Here is a 20769-nt window from a genome sequence, read left to right on the forward strand (position 1 = left end):
TTTTAGACTTAAAAAAAGTTTTAAATTCAAAAAGAGGCAAGTTACTTCTGACTTCTGTCCTACTGAATCAGGTCAGTTTAAAATTATGGATTGATATGCTGCAACAAAAAAAATTCATCACTTTAGTCTATACAAAAATATTTTTTGTAAAAATTAACATTTCTAAAATTATAATTAAATCAAATTTATTGATGTGTGTGTGATTTGTATTACGATGTATATGTGAATTGACTACAAAAAAAGAAGAGACACTTATACTTTACAAGAGACCGGATTTATTGAAACATACAACAGAATTATGATTTCCATATCTATATGTGTTTGAGTTTATAGATTGAATTACAGTTTATTTAAAAATGTATTGTTGCTTATGCTAATAATTATTTTTGTAGCAACATCGATAAAATACCTATAGGTAATAAACTCTAAATAACATAAATCCTTAAAAACTTTGCCATGTTTGTAACACAGATTTCGCAGGTTTATAAGATAGTTTATTATGGTAGACGAAGGACACTTTGAATTTATCACAAGGTGATTTATCAGTAGGAATTGCAGATGAGACACTTTAGCGGCAGTTACTGTTACCTGAATCGCCGCGGTTAAGGTACAAGAGCTCTAATTCTTTCTCTTCCTGGCTCAATTCCAGACTTTAGCTATTTTATGGCCTTATCAGATTAAACTTTTGATACAAAAAATAGACCACATGAAATATATATTTATTATATATTTTTTTCGATAATACACATTTTTTAATTGTATAGTTCCCTAAAATAATTTCCTGGATAAACACTTGTAATGACGATAGTAATGACAACATTAAAAAATGTTTAATTTCAATTTATTGTGACAATAATAATACTACATTTTTGTTATTCAAAACTTACTTTAATATACGTTATTTAAAAATTATTAACCATGAAATTGAAATATGACTAATCTACAATTTCTTGTCTATATTGTAAAGTAATTATCAAACTAATAATTAAATATGTACCGAAGACAATCAAAGCAAAAATCACGTAATTGGTTGTATTCAATTTTCCTTCTTCGTTTCTTCCAAAAATATGTTTTATTGTGCGCTTTAATCTGCCAAAAACAGTGATAGTCGGTTCTTCTACTACCTCCTCTTTTTTCTTACTTAAAAGCTTAATTGTGGAAAGAGCTGGATTAGATTCACATCGCTGCAACTGATCATTCCATTTGTGGCCCCACTGACACACACACCTGAAGCTTCCAGGTAAATTAACACAAGATTCCATTTTCGATTCGCAGTCGTCCATCCCTATGGCGCACTCATCGATATCAATACACATTCCGAACATCGAATTCCATTCATAGCCTTTATTTTGGCACTTACATGTCACATTCCATCTGTTTAAAATAGTGTCCCTGAAATTATACGACGTTTATTTAATAATAATGGTAACGTGTTAATTTTATAGTAAAAATGAAAAGAATTTTTTGTTGGTGGCCTAAAATGTATAAGAAGAAACTGCATATTATTATATTGTGTATTGTATGTTGTATGTTGTATGTTGTATGTTGTATGTTGTATGTTGTATGTTGTATGTTGTATGTTGTATGTTGTATGTTGTATGTTGTATGTTGTATGTTGTATGTTGTATGTTGATGTTGTATGTTGTATGTTGTATGTTGTATGTTGTATGTTGTATGTTGTATGTTGTATGTTGTATGTTGTATGTTGATGTTGATGTTGATGTTGCATGTTGCATGTTGCATGTTGCATGTTGCATGTTGCATGTTGCATGTTGCATGTTGTATGTTGTATTTGTATGTTGTATGTTGTATGTTGTATGTTGTATGTTGTATGTTGTATGTTGTATGTTGTATGTTGTATGTTGTATGTTGTATGTTGTATGTTGTATGTTGTATGTTGTATGTTGTATGTTGTATGTTGTATGTTGTATGTTGTATGTTATATGTTGTATGTTGTATGTTGTATGTTGTATGTTGATGTTGTATGTTGTATGTTGTATGTTGTATGTTGTATGTTGTATGTTGATGTTGATGTTGATGTTGATGTTGCATGTTGCATGTTGCATGTTGCATGTTGCATGTTGCATGTTGTATGTTGTATGTTGTATGTTGTATGTTGTATGTTGTATTTGTATGTTGTATGTTGTATGTTGTATGTTGTATGTTGTATGTTGTATGTTGTATGTTGTATGTTGTATGTTGTATGATGTATGTTGTATGTTGTATGTTGTATGTTGTATGTTGTATGTTGTATGTTGTATGTTGTATGTTGTATGTTGTATGTTGTATGTTGTATGTTGTATGATGTATGTTGTATGTTGTATGTTGTATGTTGTATGTTGTATGTTGTATGTTGTATGTTGTATGTTGTATGTTGTATGTTGTATGTTGTATATTGTATATTGTATATTGTATATATATAACGGGTAATAGAAATTAGTGAAATATGTTCCTCTCAGGCAAAAAGTTGTTGCTCCTAATTATGTAAATGATAAGTGGAAGAGTGGTACAATTTTAAACAATCAGAACAAAATGACCTGTTTTGTAAATACATTACAACATAAAACTTAATGATGAGAGAGTTGTCATATCAGTCATATTGGAAGAATTGACACCTCGACTTCACAGGATGTTTGTATGTCAATAACAGTCTGTCAAGAGATGTAATGATGTAAAGCACAATATGGATTCTTCTGTTAAAGTAATTAATAAAGATCAACTAGAGTTATACAAAAACTATATATAAATATTAAAGAAGTTAGTTATTTATGGAAAATAAATATTGCAAGTTGATAATGTCAGGTGTAAGGTTAATTTACTGGGGGAGACAATGTTAAATTGTCTGTTAAATCTAATGAAATGCAATTTTGGGACCATAAATATATATTATTAAGATATCTATATTATAAATACACTGGGATAAGAAATTATATAAGAAAAAAAATAGTTACATTTAAAATATAAATTTCGTAGCTTCATTTATACATTTCTATTTCATGTTTAACGTTTGTTGAAACAAACAAAACATTTAAAAAATAGTTAAAATTATGTTTATAAGAATATGTATAGTACGAAATATCTATAACATGCTATTCTTTTACATTTTAATTTAAACTATAATTAATTAATTAAAGAAAACGCTTTAAGAGTTATCTAAAAATTTTTCACTGAAACCATAAAAGAAATTCACCTTTTTTGTGCAGAATTTTGTTATCTACATTGTATTATTCGTTTGCTGTTTTAGTATACCATTAATATTGGATGAAGTACTTGGTTTTGACAAGAAAAAGTAAATTAAAAGTTATTTCGAACTAAAAGTATATTCCTTCGGGTCTGTAGAGAACTGATTTGATTAACTTAAATTTAATTCTTATATTTTATTTTTTATATTTTATATTTAATTTATACATACAATTTGATATTTTTTTATCAAAATTTTAAATATATATCATACATGAATTATTGATTAAAACAATAAATTTTGTGTACATAGATATAGTTAATAAGTTTATGAAACAGGTTCATGAAATGTTAATGCGCCTTTGTATTCAGTTCCAGATCGTTAAATTCCTAAAGGGTTCAATACACTATCTCGAATACAGATTCTCTACAAAGGCAAACACTTTTAAAAAAGTATAATCTTGCCATAAAATCCATTATACTTTATTGGATAGAAAACAATATTGATTGCGTATAAAAGCACATAAACGTTACAGAAGCGAGTAGAAAGAAAGTGTACACTTTGTTTAGCTATAACAGATTATGTATTTCATACATATTTGTAAAAAGAATGGTGAATAACAACATATCTATTACATGTAATATTACAAGTGTATACTTTTTCTACTTTTCGTATTTAAAGTAAAAATTTATATTTAATTACGTTTGTTAAACGACTTTGGTTAAAAATGACGACATAATTTTCTTATTATAATATATTTTTTTATTCTGTTTCAGACATTGAATATGCAATATTTTTATGAAAATTAGATGAGAAATTCAACAATTTTTATATAGATATTACCGATTGAAGTTGCGTTTAAAATATTTGTTAAATTTTTAGTTAAAATTTGTTACAGTGGCTCGTCAATTTGAAGTGGGAATTCATACTTTTGCATACGTAAAACAAAGTAAGTAAAGAATAAAAACTAGCTAGGTGTTTTATTAAAACTTTTTATTTAATTATTAAAATAAAGTACCGCCACTCTATTAAACGTTAAAAAGAAAAACTTGATAACTCCAGCTTAGTTCAATCAATATTAAAATGAAGAGTTTCTATATTTTATAAATAATTCATAAAATTTTTACTTCAGATATTAGGGAGGATAATATGGTCATTCTATAAAATTTAAATATATTTTTTTAAAATTAAAGTTATAAAAGCATAAAGATTAAAAAATCTAACTCACCTAAATTTTTATTGTGGAAACAAGAAAAAGATATTGAAAAATTCAGACCCACAATTGAAGAATACTTAGTGGACGAGCTGAAATATATGCTGAAAATATTCAGAGGATAAGTTTATATTTCTATGAAATATAAATAGTTTATTTTATTTAGTGGTAAAGAGTTTTGATAAAGTGTTTCTTTAGAATTTAATCTCTGAAAAATTGATTTCTTTAATACCATTTCGTTACAGTAGAATCAATGTTGGAGTGTCCACTAATTAGTGGAATAAAATACCATCACTTTATTAAACGTTAAAAAGTTTAGTTCAATCAGTGTAAATAATTATTAAAATGAAAAGTTTCTATATTTTATAAATATTTCATAGAAATGTTCTTCAGACATTAAGGAGAATATATGGTCATTCTATAAAATTTAAATATATATTTATAAATTTAAAGTTGTATACAAGTAAATAATTATTAAAAAACTACAAAAATTGGTGAAAGTCGCAACTTCAACGTCTTTGTTATTACCACATATGGACAATAACACATATCCGAAGGTGTATTTGTTTATAATATTATATTTGACATTGATTCAGATTTAACCACAGGATGGATAATAGCATCGTTTTAATAACGATCGTGTATTGTTTAGTTAAATTAAGTTTAAAAGTATAACCGTTAACAAGTTGTAAGATGAAGATGGTTAAGACAGAAAACGGGTACCATGAACGGTTGCAATCATGTAGAGGTTTTTTCATCCTATTAATTGTAGTCCCTATTTGTAGGCATTTATAAATATTTTTTAATAAAGTATTTTATATGCATTTAGAATCTATGTTTATCTGACCTAATCTCGATCTCAATATATATCAATATTTCTGTTGACTGTAGAGAATTTATATATCATTGTTTCAGCTGAAATATTCAAAGGATAAATTTATATATAAATGAAAAATTGTTTTCTTTAATACCACTTCGTTACAGTATGTACAATCAGTGTTGGAGTATCTATTCATTGTGAGTTAACCTATTTAATTAACTAAACATTATTTAATAATCGTATGTTGTTTAAAATTTCCTATAAAATTGTTTTTCGTCAGTTTCTTTGGTTTCTATATGATTTATTTTATATATAAAAATAAAATGTCCTTCCATTAGAAATTTTCAAAAATTTCTATTTTCAAATGAAAATGAAACTTCATTTTTTAGTCAAATTGAAGATATAAAGTTCTAAATTTTGTAATTCGTTAACACTAAAGTTCTCAAGATAAATAACAAGAGTAAATTAAATGCACCTTTAATATAAATGGTATAATTTAATATCCCTTTGCATAATTTACTTTTTAACGTAATGGATCACTGTCAGATATTTTTTAGACCGAAATCTTATTAACTAGAGACTAGTTTTATTTGAATTTACAGCTCGTATGTTTTGTATTATATTTTAAAATATAATACGTCTACTGCAAAATATTGCACTGACAGTCTAAGATATAAACACAATTTTCTCTTGGTAAAAATTATTTAAATTTTTGAAAAGAACATAATTAATAACAAAGCAATTAGTTTGTTGCAGTTGATTATAGAACTTAATTAATTTATGTTTTTATTATTATTCAAGAATTGGATAAAAGAGGTTAGTACTCCACAAATAAAAAGTGTTTCACAATATTCTGGACTAGTACAGAATGAAAAATAACGTGAGTTTATAAGTTTTTGCCATTTTTTTCAAAAAAGCTCCCCCATAAGCATTTGTTGAAAAATACTAAATACCAAATAAACTGATTATTTATTAATCTCATACAAGATTACATTTATTAGTTTAAAATTTAGGTTATTTAAAAATGATATCGTTGTGATTTACCACCTGAAATCAAAGATAATTATTCATTATTGGGTCTAAGTTAGTCAACTCATGAAGAACTAATCCATAACATTGAAAAGTTATCATACTATGTATTTTGTGGAAAGTATAACTTTTAGCAAAAATTTTAATATTATTTTGGTATATTCTATACCCATTAAAATTAAAATATATTTGGACAAAATATAAGAAAATTTTACGTACCTAAAATCAATGTTCTGAGAACGTTGTAGTAAACAGTCTCGTCTTCCTACATCATTTCCATCAAAACACGGATTTTCATCAGAATTCCAACACTCATCTAAGCCTTTCAAATGTTTTAAGGGGCAGCAAGGATCTGGACAAAAACTAAAATATGGCATTTGATTTGAATTGATTCATTTAATTAATAATTTCATTCTAAAACTCTATAATAATAAATAAAAAAATATCATTTTCCATAGTTAAAATAAGGGTGGAATATCCAAAGAAATAAAAATAGTAACAACTTAAATAACATATTTTTTTAGCAGTAATTGGTTTCCTAATTTTTACAGAAATTATTTTAATTTCGGAAGAAAAAATTCGGTACCCATTTTAGATCAAAACATTAAAAACACTATTGTCAGTTTTAAATAAAGAATTAAGTAGATAAATTAAATTGGATCAAAAAGAACAAAAACAAAATATTGTTAATAACTCTGTTGACTTGTACAAGAAAAACTAAAAGTGATGTTAATTGATATCTTCAATAAATATTGAAGTAATGGAGGGCCAAAGCAAGGCTCTGTAAATAGTCACATTAAAAATATGATTTATAATGTTAAAAAGAAGGCTTCAATATTTAATTATGATTCTGGGATACCCGTACATGATTTTTAATATACTTACTTACTATACCAATTTCAAATGGTTATTTTAAAAGATTAATTTTGTTTTGTATATAATCTAATAGGGATGGGAAAGAGATTAAATAATCTTCCGTTGACATTATGAAATCTAATGAATGTATGTACCTATAAAGAGCACAAGCGTAAGGTTGATTGTCATCAGCCCGTATGTCCTCGTTAAAAGGACCATGACGAGGATCTAAACAGTCAGCGAAATTATCGCAAGTCTCTGAAAGATGTTCCAGTATCTTCGTTTCTTTCATCGTGAACCAGCACATGTAATAGCTCGCAGTAACTCTCCACTGATAACGTTCCAAAGGACCTGGAAATTTAATCAGCATAATATTCGATCAGTATTTTTCAAGTAAGGTGATGATTTTTTATTTTTATTGGAATTATTACTTTTAACATGTGAATTTATTTTAAAAGTATTTTAATTTAAATAAAAATATAAAAAAAATTTAATCAAAATTCCCACAAATTAAAACTCACACACTAATTTGATTGATTTGTAATAAAAATATTGTAAAACACTTACCGTTAAAAGGGTCTGCTCGAATACTGTCTTTCTTTTTATATTTCCTACATTGAGAGTCTATATCATTTATTTGGTTTTCATTACTTTGCATGGTCCAATTTTGTTCAATCATTATATATACGGTATCATCATTTCTTTGGGCAGCAGTTTGAGCAATTTTATTTTTTAAATATATAATACAGTCCTCAAAAGACTTCTCACATATTTGATGTACTTCCCAGTGCAAAGCTCGTAAAGGGGGTCTTGGGAATGACTTGTAATAATATCTAAGAGAATATTTAAATTTAAAAAAGTATCTCTATTCTTTAAAATAAATATTTAATTGCAATGCAATTATTCTTCCTAAAGGAGACGTTTCTCACTTTCTTATTTGTATTTGTAGAAACTTCAGTAAGCTTAAAACTAAAGAACAATTAGTCCTTTGTGACATCCCATCAAATTAAATTAAAAATAATTATGAAAACTCATAAAATTTTCATATATTTTATAAAGAAATTTTATAGTTAATATTAAACATCAGTATGCAACTAAATGGAAGTTATATCTATAAATGTATTGTAATTTTCAATAATGTATTTAATGATTTATCAATAAATTATTCATCTTTACAGTAATTACTGAAATAAATATATACAATGAAACCTCTCTTACCTCTCAACAAATTTCTCTTATAATAATAATTCTCCCAAACCTTAATTTATCCTTGTAATCCGACCAAACAACGAATTAAGATATATTGCATTAGGATTAGTCCACTTTGATGAATGATGAATCACGTCTTTTTCTTTCCGATTAATGTATAAAACAAATACAGGTTGTAAATAAGATTATTACTTTATAACTTTAATGTTATTAAGATTTGATATGATATTTCAGTCAGGTTTCAGAAATTTATCTATTTTTAAATTAATTGTTATATGCTATATTTTCAAATTTTCTAATAAAATTATGCCTTTTGATCAACTAAATGAACCAAATAATGAACTAAAAGTTTTCTATAAACTGTACCAAAATATATAAACCGATTGTACAAAAGTGTACATTTATTTATCCAAGACAAAAGTAAATAAGCCAAATTTCAAGCAGTCCTAGTTAAAATTGATGTATCTTTTAGTCCTCTATAGATATCTACTAATTCAATTAATTAAGTTAGTCTGTATATGCCAAGACTAGGTATTTTCACATTCAACTTGGAAAAATGAGTACAAATCTATGTAAATTACGACGTGAAAATCTGCAAACCTCCATGATGATGTCAACGCAGCATTCTCAAGTTTCACCTTATTATTTTATTTTATCTCTCTTCGTAAAACACTGTTCGTGTTTCAGTGGAATGTGGACTTTAAGAAAAAAATCAATTGTGATAAACTTTTGTATATTTTAAACGCACAAGTGAAGATTAAAATGTATGAATACGAAAAGCAGACAATGTGGGAAATTCTTACAGTCACCTTTATAAAAATCATGAGGTACGAATTGAATTCTCCGAATTGTTAGATATTGAGTAATAAAACATTGGTTTGGTATAGTGGTTTCGTTAGACGTTCCACGATCAAGATTTAAATCATGCCATATTTGTTGTATGCTCCAATTGGTGATGCAGTTGAAGAATTACGACAACAAAACAAATTACTGTATCCAATTCTTACCTGGGGGCCATGGACTCGTTAGTTTCATATCTTCTATCATACTCGTTGAATTTGTGAGCTCTTAGATAGTAAGCAATTTGTCTAATAGAATCTTTTATATCATTTGTACTAACATTAGTTTCATTCGAAGAGAATAGAAGTGTGGTTGTGTCCAATTCAGGATCAGTCGCAGTTTCTATAACTGTAGTATTTGATTCTGTTTCAAAAATTAGTGTAAAAATTATTATCATAAACAGTGTGACATTACACAACATTTTAAGTTGTCATAGAAATTTAAAACATAGATAAAATATGACTCTATTTATTTCACAGTTAATATACTTTAAAATGATGAAGTTAAATCGTAAAAACAACTTTAGTACACCATTCAATTAACATATATAATTATTTGGAACTTGAATAAGTTCTCGCTGTTTCTTCAAGAATGGCAATAGCATGGAATTTCGAATGGTAACACATCTGCTAAGTTCTGTATTTAACCTTCAAGTTAAAGTTTGGTTTCGACGCTACAAAAAGACTTTACTTGAAGATAAAGAACGTTCTGGGGCACTGGTCAGAACTGTAAAATGCACATGCACATTTAGCTTATAAAAATAATATAAGATGCTACACCAAAACTAAATATTTATTACAATTATGTTCCTCCAAGGAACTGATTTATTTATTAATTCATCCCTATAATTAAACATTGATTGAAATTAGTAAAAATTAAAAATCTTTGATTTTGCTATTGTTACAATTTAGAAATGTTTTAATTGGTATCTTTATATTATTTCCGAACTAACTAATTAACTCTTTCTGTTTGATTGCACCTGTGTATTTTCAAAGCAATTTCTAAATATATTATGACTTAATAATGTAAATTGGGAAAATTTAATAATAATTAAATTACAAATTTTGATTATCAAGTTATTTCACGTATTTTTTACCAATTTTTGTCGTTGTTTAAGACCATTATTTAAGATAGAAAAATAACTTGTGTTTCTATATAAATAATTTAAAAAATATATATATTTTTATATAAATTTATTTTAAGTATATGTGTGCTGAATAGTTATTAAAATACACATGTTATCACCTGTGCACAAAGAACCTAGTTTCACTTTTATTTCAGGAGCCAGATTAAGTTAATCTGATTGGAGCTGGTTCGCAATATATTTCACTTCAAAATTACACGTTCCGGGACGGCTTGACACATTGGAAAACAAATGCGATAATAAGGGGTGTGTAAATGTTTCATTGCAATCTTGAAAGAGCTGATACTGTGCACGCAATAAGCCTTCATTATAACAAACCATTATTAGCATAATTACGTAGGCGAGAAGTATATTAAGTTCCGTGGTATTCTCTATTTTTCATAAAATTAGCTAATATTTTATGAAATAATGATATTAATTAATGCTTCAAAAACAAAATTTTGTAAATTAATTTTGTGTTTGTCACCAAAATTATTTTGTGTTATACTGTAATGAAACAGTGAAGGTGTGAAAATATTGTATTTCCACAAAACCCTTTCACAAATGTAGTAAATATAATAAATTTATATCAATTATAATTCAGAAACTCGTGGACCCACTTATTTTAAATTTTACCATAACCATTAATGTACATTTGATATTGATATCTGATATTAATAATAAAACATCTTATCAAACAGGTCAAATGCATGTTAAATATTTATATGTAGCACAGCATAGCAAAGCATAACATTTTTTTGTCATTCAACTACAGTAAATGTCCTAATAGTGTTACTACTAGCGAATTACATTAATCGTTTCTAATTTCCTTCTATCTCCCCAAAAAGGAACATACTTTTAGACAAATTAAGGGTTTCTACAGAAAAATAGATCACATTTCTCCTGTTTGTTTGCCCATCAGGGGCCTCAATCTTGAAAATAAACTGATGACAATTCCTTTTCCAACTATTGAAAAAACATCGGAATAATAGTTTGAGACTATTTTGTTGAATACATTTAATCTGCACACATAACAATATGTATTTCGCTATTTCTGCTTCTGTAGAATTTTTCAAAATAAAAAGAATGCTTGCATTATTTATTATATTAATCATTGTTTAGGGCATAAGCGGAAACAAGATGATAAAATAGGCTTGATTGAAAATATAAATATATAAAAAATTATTTTTTAAGCATTGCCTATAAATTTAGTCTCAGTTAAGAAAAAACTATTTACTGTTATCTTTATTTAATGTTCGAATCGGAGAGACTTACATGAAGAAAGATGTGTATAGAAGTTACTATAAAATATGAAATGGATATTTTAGTAAAGAAGTTTTTTGTACTGTACTGATCTGGTTTCGGGATTGAAAAAAAAAAAATTAAAGCAAGTTTAGACTACATTTATTCCACTAAATTACATCGTCATTTCTTCACTAATATCACGATTAGAAGATGAACAGGTCTATTGCAAGGCGAAGAATGGTTGACTTTATCGGAAGACGCCGGATGTGACTGACTCTACCTGATTTAGCCTACTGACAATGTGCCACCCATGAATAGAGCGTTCCAAAACATGAGAAGAATATTTGCTGATTACCAAAGATGTTTCTCCCAAGTTTGTCATACTATGGTACACCAACAGAAGACGGTTGATTTGGAGAAAACCATCTAGAAATTTAATGAAAACTTTGGAGGGTTTGGTTTCTTACTAACTGTGATCGGACCATACGAAGGGGCAACTACAGACCCCCAAAATGACTAAAGCTATCTTCAATGCTAAAACTTAAATCATTTAAGACATTTTAGAGGCGGTTTGATAGGTAAAAATAGGAACGGTTCTATGAAAGGCGAGATAAAGAACAACTTAATGCAGATGTGGAACAGTTCTGGAATGAACCTGGTGGAATGGCGGTTCAGGAAGTCACAAAGTTTATTAGAATCTTGAAGAAAACGAACAGAAGACCTACCAACGAAGGTTCCTTCATGGGTCGGAAGTTTTTCGAAGATTTCGCTCCTCCAGGTTCTGGTATACTGCTTGGAGGTGGTGTATACCCCTTTGAAAATAGGTCATACCTCATTCTGACAGATCCGTTGAAAAGGGCGTCGACACATCTACACTCATCAAGTTAGAAGGACCGGTCTTACGACATAGTTTAATTTTACGTAATTTTCGTAGATATTTTGACTAACCAGAAAGTAAAGAAATTTATGTTTTTGAGTACATGTAATATATTAGGACTAATTTTAAAATATTTAATACAAATGTTTAAAATATGTGTTCTAAACAAGTTGTTTAGACCTTTTTCTACCTTTTTTTAAATGTAGTGGAATAATATTAGTCAGATTCTATGATAAAATTTGTGTATAAAAACTGTTCAAAAGCTTTTTATTTCACTATGTTAAAAATAAACGTTAAAATATGTTTTAATATAAACTCATGCTAAAAAGTAAGGGATGTTGAAAAAAGTATGTAAAAATGTACATTGTCATAAACCTTTTGTTGTAGAGTTTTAAAAATAAAAAAATTATTGTGAAGAGAACTAATGTATATTATGTCTGGAAATTAGTATGATTTCATAAATTTCATGAGATGTAGAACTGCAGTGTTCAGATAATGTGGGCGAAGGAATTTTTTCATGGATTTTATAAATATTATAAAAGAAATACACTATGTACTATTTATATGAAAAATTGAGTGAAATGATGGCTAGAAAATATTTTTCTGAGTAATTGGACATAATGGAATGAAACTTATCCAAGAAAAATATAGTAATATATTTTGTTCCATTTACGTTGCCGAGATATTCTAAAATGTAACTCTACTCTGGACTTGGAAAATTTAACTGTCCTTCTAAAAAAGGATGAAATCTTGCTTAAGCTTTCTGATAATTGATACTATTATTCAAATGATCAAAACAAGATTATTGTAACTCATCTATTGAAGTAAATCTAAAAGAAATTTTTTTCGGAAGTATGAAGTTATTAATATTTTGAACATACTTCCTATTAGTATTATTTTAAACACTCCACACTGTCATAACTCGAAAACATCAGATTGTCGTCTAAAATATATTGTCGTATGTGACTTATTGGGGGTTGGGGAGTAGCTCAGATAAACACCAGTACAGAATAAATACAATTTTATTCATAGCTTATATAGAAAAAACACATTACAAATTGTCTGACTTACAGTAATAAGTAAGGGACCATCTTCAGGGCTGCTCTTGGGGTGGAATGGTATCCACCGGGCGACTCGTGACCTCTGTTGTAGTTCACACACTTCTGTCCTGTTACTTGATCTTCGTCGCGCTTTTATTTATAGTCTGATATTACAAAACATTACAATAGTTTATTGACACCAGTAAAGCGTGACCCAGATATACCGCTGAGTCTTGGCAAGTCAGCGGAATGTATTGGTGCTGACAATGCCAATCAAGACATTATGCGAAAGCAATAATCGCACTAGGGGCAATGTTTGTATGTTGATGATTAAGGATTATTTATGTGTCCTATCGTCCCTATGTGACAATATTTTATGATCCAAAACCTTCCTTTGAGGTGAAGTCTAATCTAATTTCCAGTTTCTTGATGGAAGAAACTCTGTGGTATAATTTAATATTTCTGAAGTTGATGTGAAAATTTTAACTGCTCCAGTTTCGCTGTCAGTCAGATCATTTAGCACGTTTTCATTTATCTATAAAAGAAAAAATAAATTAACAAGTGAATATTTAGGAACAACAATTAAAACCAAGTTCCATATTCTTCACAATTTTCAAATCACTAATATTGATTGACTCGTTCTTTGATTTGAAAAGTAGTTTTTATTCATTCATTCATATTTAGAATCACGTTTGTCAAAGTATAATGAATCATTATGATAATAATTATTAACAAAATTTGGCAGCTTCTGTTGCTTGTTATATTTGTATCAGTTGAATCAATAATTTCTACAGCCCTTTTATTTGTAAATATTACCTGTTAATTAATGTATGTAACTGGCCATTTTATTTAAACACCTCCATTTTTTACAGTAGCTTGCTGAACATGTTTTTTTCTGTGATTATATCTCTCTTTTGTATAAAATTTTAATGACGTTAATGAGATAATGAGTATAATTATAAATCCAAGGCTACGAGTACATAACTCATTCATAGAATAAGTATTTAAAATGGGTTCATTTTAATTCTTAAGTTTACGTGAGATATTAATGGTGTGCAATCTAAAAAACTTTTTTAGTCTAGTAAAAGACAATTTAAATATGAAACATTTAATTAATTTGTTTTATACTCCATCAAGTTTATTTACATTAGGATATGTTTTTTTACCATAATTGAAATCTTTACTTAACTTTGTTTAACTCTTGAATAGACTTTTTGTCATCTACGGTCCTGTAATATTGTGCTTTTGAAGTCGACTGATATAAGGAACGAAGGTTATAAGAAGTCATTCATTTCTAATACAAGTCCGTGCTCTTACAACTGCATATGCCCTGTCTTTCATGTGCCCCTACGCATATTAATCCAACGGTGTTAAATCAGGGCTTCTTGGTAGCCCTCTACCAATGCAACGATTTGAAAATCTTTGATCTAGAAACTGTTGAACAGTGATCTTATAATGGATTGGGTATCCGTCGTGTTGGAAAAGCATGTTCCAATGGAACAGGATCTAATACACCATTCAAATTGTCCGGCAAAAAGTGATGGTAATGCGTATACTAATTAAACTAATTACTATTTAATAATTTTCGAGAAATTTTGATCCTGGACGTGATTATTGATCAAAACCACAAAAACCAAAACTAATAATTTTTGGGTAAGGCAATATGGGGTCCAAAAGACTCCAAATAACCTGTAGAATCACCCCCTAAAATTAATGCATTTACTACTTTATAAATAAATAAACTTTGGGCTCGTATAACTTTTGAACTAATCGACGTGGAACAATGAATTCTCTATAAAAATATGTATGTGTCATTATTTTAAATTAATTTATTATTATTTAATTAAAGGAGGAATCGAGGTAAATTTATTGTTAGCATTGCGACTAACAATTAGCCAACACGACGAGTTTGATTGCAATTTATGCTAATAATTCACTTACGTTTCAACATAAGGGTCCAATTGTTCGACACACAGATCAGGTAAACGATGTTTGTTTTATTTGCTTAGACAAATGGTCATCAATGCTATTGAGATCGCTCTATTCAACGGCTTATCGGTATGCGGGGCGCCATAAAGTGTACACGTGACTAACATATCAACCGCATAACCACAGCCCAACGGCAGACGTTGCCTAACTTGATTACATCAAAAAGAGGCATTTCTTTTATCCATCAGAAGTGCCAGTTGACTTATTTCATTTTAAATCTTGTAGTCGACTTGACCAATTCTCTAATCTTCGCTAAATGAATATTGAACGTATTATTAAAGGTAAATCAAAGCAATGTGACAAAATATCATTTGACGAAAAATTTAATCGAGACTATTGTTATATTTAATATTGATACAATTAAATTGATAAGCCATTGAAATTCACATACACATTTTTTAATGTTATATAGTTCTCTGACACAACTCCTTTTCGGAATATTCAAATTAAAATATAATTTATTGTCACAAATCATTTTAGATATCAATTATCAAAAGATTTCGATATTTTTCTCACTAAAAATCTTTTAGTATAGGTAATAGGTTTACTAATGACATTTATGTAATGTATGTTCTGAATCCAAAAATTAGTAGAATAAGAAATAAATTATGTTGATTGAAATGTATAATATTAATTTACATTTCAATCAACATAATCAATCATACATACATAAAATTATAATTTTATATATGTTTTTCCTGTTACTCATGTATGCATAATTGACGTCCTTTTAAATAATAGTATAATAAATTATTTAAAGGCACACACAATGACAGAGTGCAATCTGTTTAACGCAGAATGATGTTAAAGATAAATCTATGCTATATACAGTTTGGGACCAAGGAGTGTTCATAAAGGATCATATAATAACAACAATATTAAACAATTAATCATAACCGAAAATGTACATTAAACAAAATTAATAGATCCAGTAAAATGAAATTTTATCTAAAAACTTGACGTCGTGTTATTAATGGTATTTTAATGTAATCAAATTTAGTACAACTATGTATTTCTCTTCGAAAATATTTGGTGCTTTGCCTATTTAAGTTACTTAAACCTTATATTTATTTACTTTAAACTAGTAAATATTTTAGATTTAGTAGATAGTTCGTGACTAGAGTTCAATCTTTAAATAAACAAAAAATCAAAAATAATCTTATATTTTTGAATTTTGGTAACAATTTTAATTAAAAAAATTAGTGACAATTTATTTTTAGGTATCGTTTTTCAAACATATATGTTGATATATATATATATAATATGTATATAAACCGTAATTTCATCAATATTTTCATTAAATAGTTTTTTTTACATATGCTGTTAACAACAGAGAACATGAAATTCTGACTGTTAGTTCAAATGTTACAGTCGTTTTAGTGACCCCAGTTTTGTAATTTTCAATGGATAAAAAAGAATTTTGTGTCATGATTAAACATTGTTTTTTGAAGGGGAAAAATACTATTGATGCCAAACAGTGGCTTGATAAGCATTCTGTGGATCCTGTTCCAGGGAAACCAACTCTTATTAACTATGCTGAATTTAAACGGTGGTCGTACAAGCTTCACTAAGGCAAGATTATGGTGTCCATGTAAAACTATCAATAGTGAATATTATGTGGCATTATAGGTCCATTGAGTGCAGAAATGACCCCATATGCCCCCTCCGTGTTATAAATCTAAGAAAACAATGGTTAAATGGGATGAATCACGCTTTGAGTCGCTTCCCCACCCATCAGATTTAGCCCCCAGCGACCACTGGCTTTTTGCAGACATGGAAAAGATGCTCCAGAGAATTAAATACTTTCTAATTATTATACATAAATGTATCAATCTTGAAGGAGAGTATATTGATGAATGAAGTGGAATTTTTTTATCTTATGTAGATGTGAAGCACCTTAAAAAGTATATGAGTGAAAATCCTTTACTATTATCTGGACACGTACAATTTTGGCGAATGCGCATTTAATACAGCAACAGAAAACGAGATAAAAATGCATAAATAGTTGACTTATCATATTTTTTAAAATAGACTTCTTATATAACAGTGAGTATGTGGTTAAAATTTGTCGGATAAGTTGAGAAACATCCTGTATAGAAGGTTAAAAAGAACGGTGTGCTAAAATTGGATTCGGCGGGCCAAAGCTTTTATAGACTGACTTCTTATGTAACAGTGAATATGTGGTTAAAATTTAACAATTTAATTAGTTATGTTTAGTATAGATCTTCTGCTAATAATAGACTTAGTATTCAAATGGGTGCCACACGAATTGGACGTAAATCACAAAAACCGTGAACAAGCTGTTTCTCGATTGAATTGTGAGTGGTGATGAAAATTGGATACTATACGACCATCGACGAAGTAGAACGTATTCGGGTTCGAAAGTTTGTCTCATCCGCCATACTCATTAAATCTTTTACTAATTGATAACTTTTTCAAACATTTCGGCAACTTTCTACACGAGAAATGTTTAAAAAAAAACAAAATGACTTCGTCGATTCCGAAACCCAAAAATTCTAGACCATCAGCATATTGATTCTAATGGTTCTCATTTCGATTAATAAAGTTTTGTTTAAATAAATAAATACAGATACAAATATTCCAAAATTTTGAAAAAGTTTCATAGTAAATAAACTGAGTGATAATTGGGTACCAAAGATTTATCACCTTTTTTGAAAATATTAATAATCTTAGTAGTTTTCTACTTTTCAGGAAAAATAGCAGATTTTCAGGAAAAAAGGAACTAGAAATATTGTCTAGCATTGCTGTAAATTTAATGGGAAATTTCTCTGGGATCGTTAGTGTTTGGTTTTCACTCGTCAGATTTAATGAGAAGCAATTAATCAAGTTGTTGGTACGTTGAAGTGGTGATAAAAATGAAGCCATATATGATTCCTAAAATGATTTTCCAAATGCATTGACAATGTCATTGGAGAATTTAGTTCCAATGAAATACATTGTTCTAGGAATGTGTATAATTTCTGGCGTAAACCAAATCGGGTAGTTTCCAGTTTTGAATTTCTGTTTGTGTATTCTTGTTATTCATTATCAATATATAGCCTAAATGATAATGAGTACCAAAAATACACAAACACAAATTCAAAACTGGAAACTACCTGATTTTGTTTACACAAGAAATTATACACATTCCTGGGACCATAAAATTATTTCGAAGCAGTGTTTGTATCTAGTTGATGGTCCAAAAATGTCCAGTATGTTAGCAATAGTGAATTGTTTGAATTAAGTAGAAATTTTTGTGGAGAAATAGATATAAAATTTAGTTCAGTGCTGAATGATATTTGTCTTCCGGAACTAGATAATGAATAAGGTCGGCAACAGTATCTCCAAGGGTGAAATTGAAGAGAATCAAGTAGACGACCATCAGTTACTAATGTGGTTATATTGTTGTAGATTTAGTAAACCATAAAAAAGTTTGAAACATGAAGCTTTGAGACAATTTTTAAAGTCGTTATAATACTTAGGAATGTTAAAATCAACTAAGAGTATATAGTTTTCGTCTATTTATATAGATTACTAGAAACTATGTAAGTATATCCCAATTGTCTTAGATGGTATAGATGGTATATATAAGAGACATTAGAAAGAATATAGGTTTGGACCATCTACATACATATTTATGCGGAACAAACTTACAAATACACCACCTTCCTTGAATCGACCAGTAGTGCAAAGCCTCTGTCACTACGAATAACGTTATAAGCAGGAAGAAATAACTCAGAATTATATACAGCATTGAAGACACTAATAATGTCATAGTCGTGATTTGAGAAGTTATTATAAAAGAGATTGGTTTTTAAATTGAGACCATGTACATTCCGATAATATAATAATAAGGATTCATTTTTTATTTGAGGAACAGGGGAAATGCAGATTGCTGAATAATCACTATGTTGTTACATATTTTTTGCCAACTCTATGATGTTGAAGACATATTTTTTTTTTGCTTTAAGGTTGAAAAATAACTTTCTTGATAACTTAATATTTCAAAATAACAGGTTAGAAATATCAGTTTAATATTGACCTATCACACTGCAAAATGCAGTTCTTACAAACGATTTTTAGTTCAATAGTTGAATAAATATGAAAGATGAAGAGGTTGAATTGCGATTTATTTTGTTATATTGAGTGCTGACAGACATTAACATCATGATTTGCCAGATCAGTGTTAACTAACTAAAATGTTAAAATATTTTCTATTCCCAAGAAGGAAATATAATGGTACGCATTCGAGAATCCTGTAAAAAAACTGTAGGCGAGTGCGAACACGCCTGTGCCACTCCTTTGTGTCGATGGTGCTCTGCGAGCCACTTGGAATACTCCGCTGCACCTTTGTCCATCCAACACCCTCTAAAACAAGGTAATAATATAAGTGGTGAGTTCGCTGGTTTTAGTCCAGCGCTACTTTATCATGAAATTAATTTAAATTAATAATTTAGGCACTATTTTTTAAGCTAAGAATTTTTACTTTGTGGCTTTATTTAATATTTAAGGAGTTCCAAAAATTTTCCAATACGTATAAGATTTTGGGTGGCTTAACAACAATCTTTACATTGAAACCTTTAAATTAAATAAAAAATCCAATATTTTTTAGTCAAAAATGTTTACTTTTATGCATTCTTCTGTCCACAAAGGGATTTCGAGAGACTTACATACTGATTTTGTAGAAATTGGATAAGCCAGTAAAATATTTACCACAAGTCTCCACTATGCCGAACTGTTTTTTAAGTATTGAACGGATTGAAATGTTATGTCGATAGTAGATAAAAAAGATCTGTTTATAAGCAACTAGATTGTATCATGCAATTTTTAAATCCAAAACGTCGCTGAGGAAGAGAACAAACTGTTAAAACAAACAACAAAATTAAAATGAAGATAAATAGGACGATAAATGTAAACATTACATTATAAAAAGACAATTTCTGAAAAAAGCTTAGCTACATATTACAACATAGTTAAAAATCAACATAAAAGCAAGTCTTTCAAGATTAGTTTTGATTAAAACATATTGGAATCTATTCATAAAGCACAAAGCATAAATCGCTTACTATGTTAAATCATCCAATCCATGACAATAAAAGTGGATCAGCTTCATCTTGTAGAATGGGAAGACAGCTGTATTAACAAACGAATTGAACAGACCTGATTATCAAGCTTATTTAGGACAGTTGAAAAAAGATTAATCAATGAGGAAAATAACAGCTTTAAACTATAAATGAGGTATTAATAAAAGAAATATGAAAAATGGACAAATAAAACTGAATAAAAAATATATAGGATACATTACTTCTGTCTAAAGTATAAATGTTTTTATAAAAATGAAATTATAA

The 20769-nt window shown here is 28.2% G+C and overlaps 2 protein-coding genes across 2 annotated transcripts in view; both read right to left on the bottom strand.

The window, feature by feature from the left end:
* Window positions 1–1005: 1005 nt before the first annotated feature.
* On the bottom strand, window positions 1006–12351 carry LOC109606701 (uncharacterized). Its single transcript, XM_049965767.1, has 8 exons — window positions 12241–12351; window positions 11987–12041; window positions 9315–9510; window positions 7666–7931; window positions 7254–7449; window positions 6463–6606; window positions 1142–1392; window positions 1006–1089 (listed from the first exon to the last, which is right to left on the bottom strand). Exons 1-8 carry the CDS (start codon window positions 12349–12351, stop codon window positions 1085–1087), a joined length of 1224 nt encoding a protein of 407 aa, XP_049821724.1. The 3' UTR covers window positions 1006–1084.
* A 7256-nt stretch (window positions 12352–19607) lies between these two features.
* Window positions 19608–20769, bottom strand: part of LOC109597389 (uncharacterized) — a 78290-nt gene continuing 77128 nt past the window's right edge. Inside the window, exon 6 of the mRNA XM_020013063.2 lies at window positions 19608–19789. Coding sequence (XP_019868622.2) covers window positions 19608–19789 — 182 coding nt within the window. The remainder of the gene's footprint in view (window positions 19790–20769) is intronic.

This window comes from Aethina tumida, chromosome 3 (assembly GCF_024364675.1).
Source record: "Aethina tumida isolate Nest 87 chromosome 3, icAetTumi1.1, whole genome shotgun sequence".
NCBI lineage: Eukaryota > Metazoa > Arthropoda > Insecta > Coleoptera > Nitidulidae > Aethina > Aethina tumida.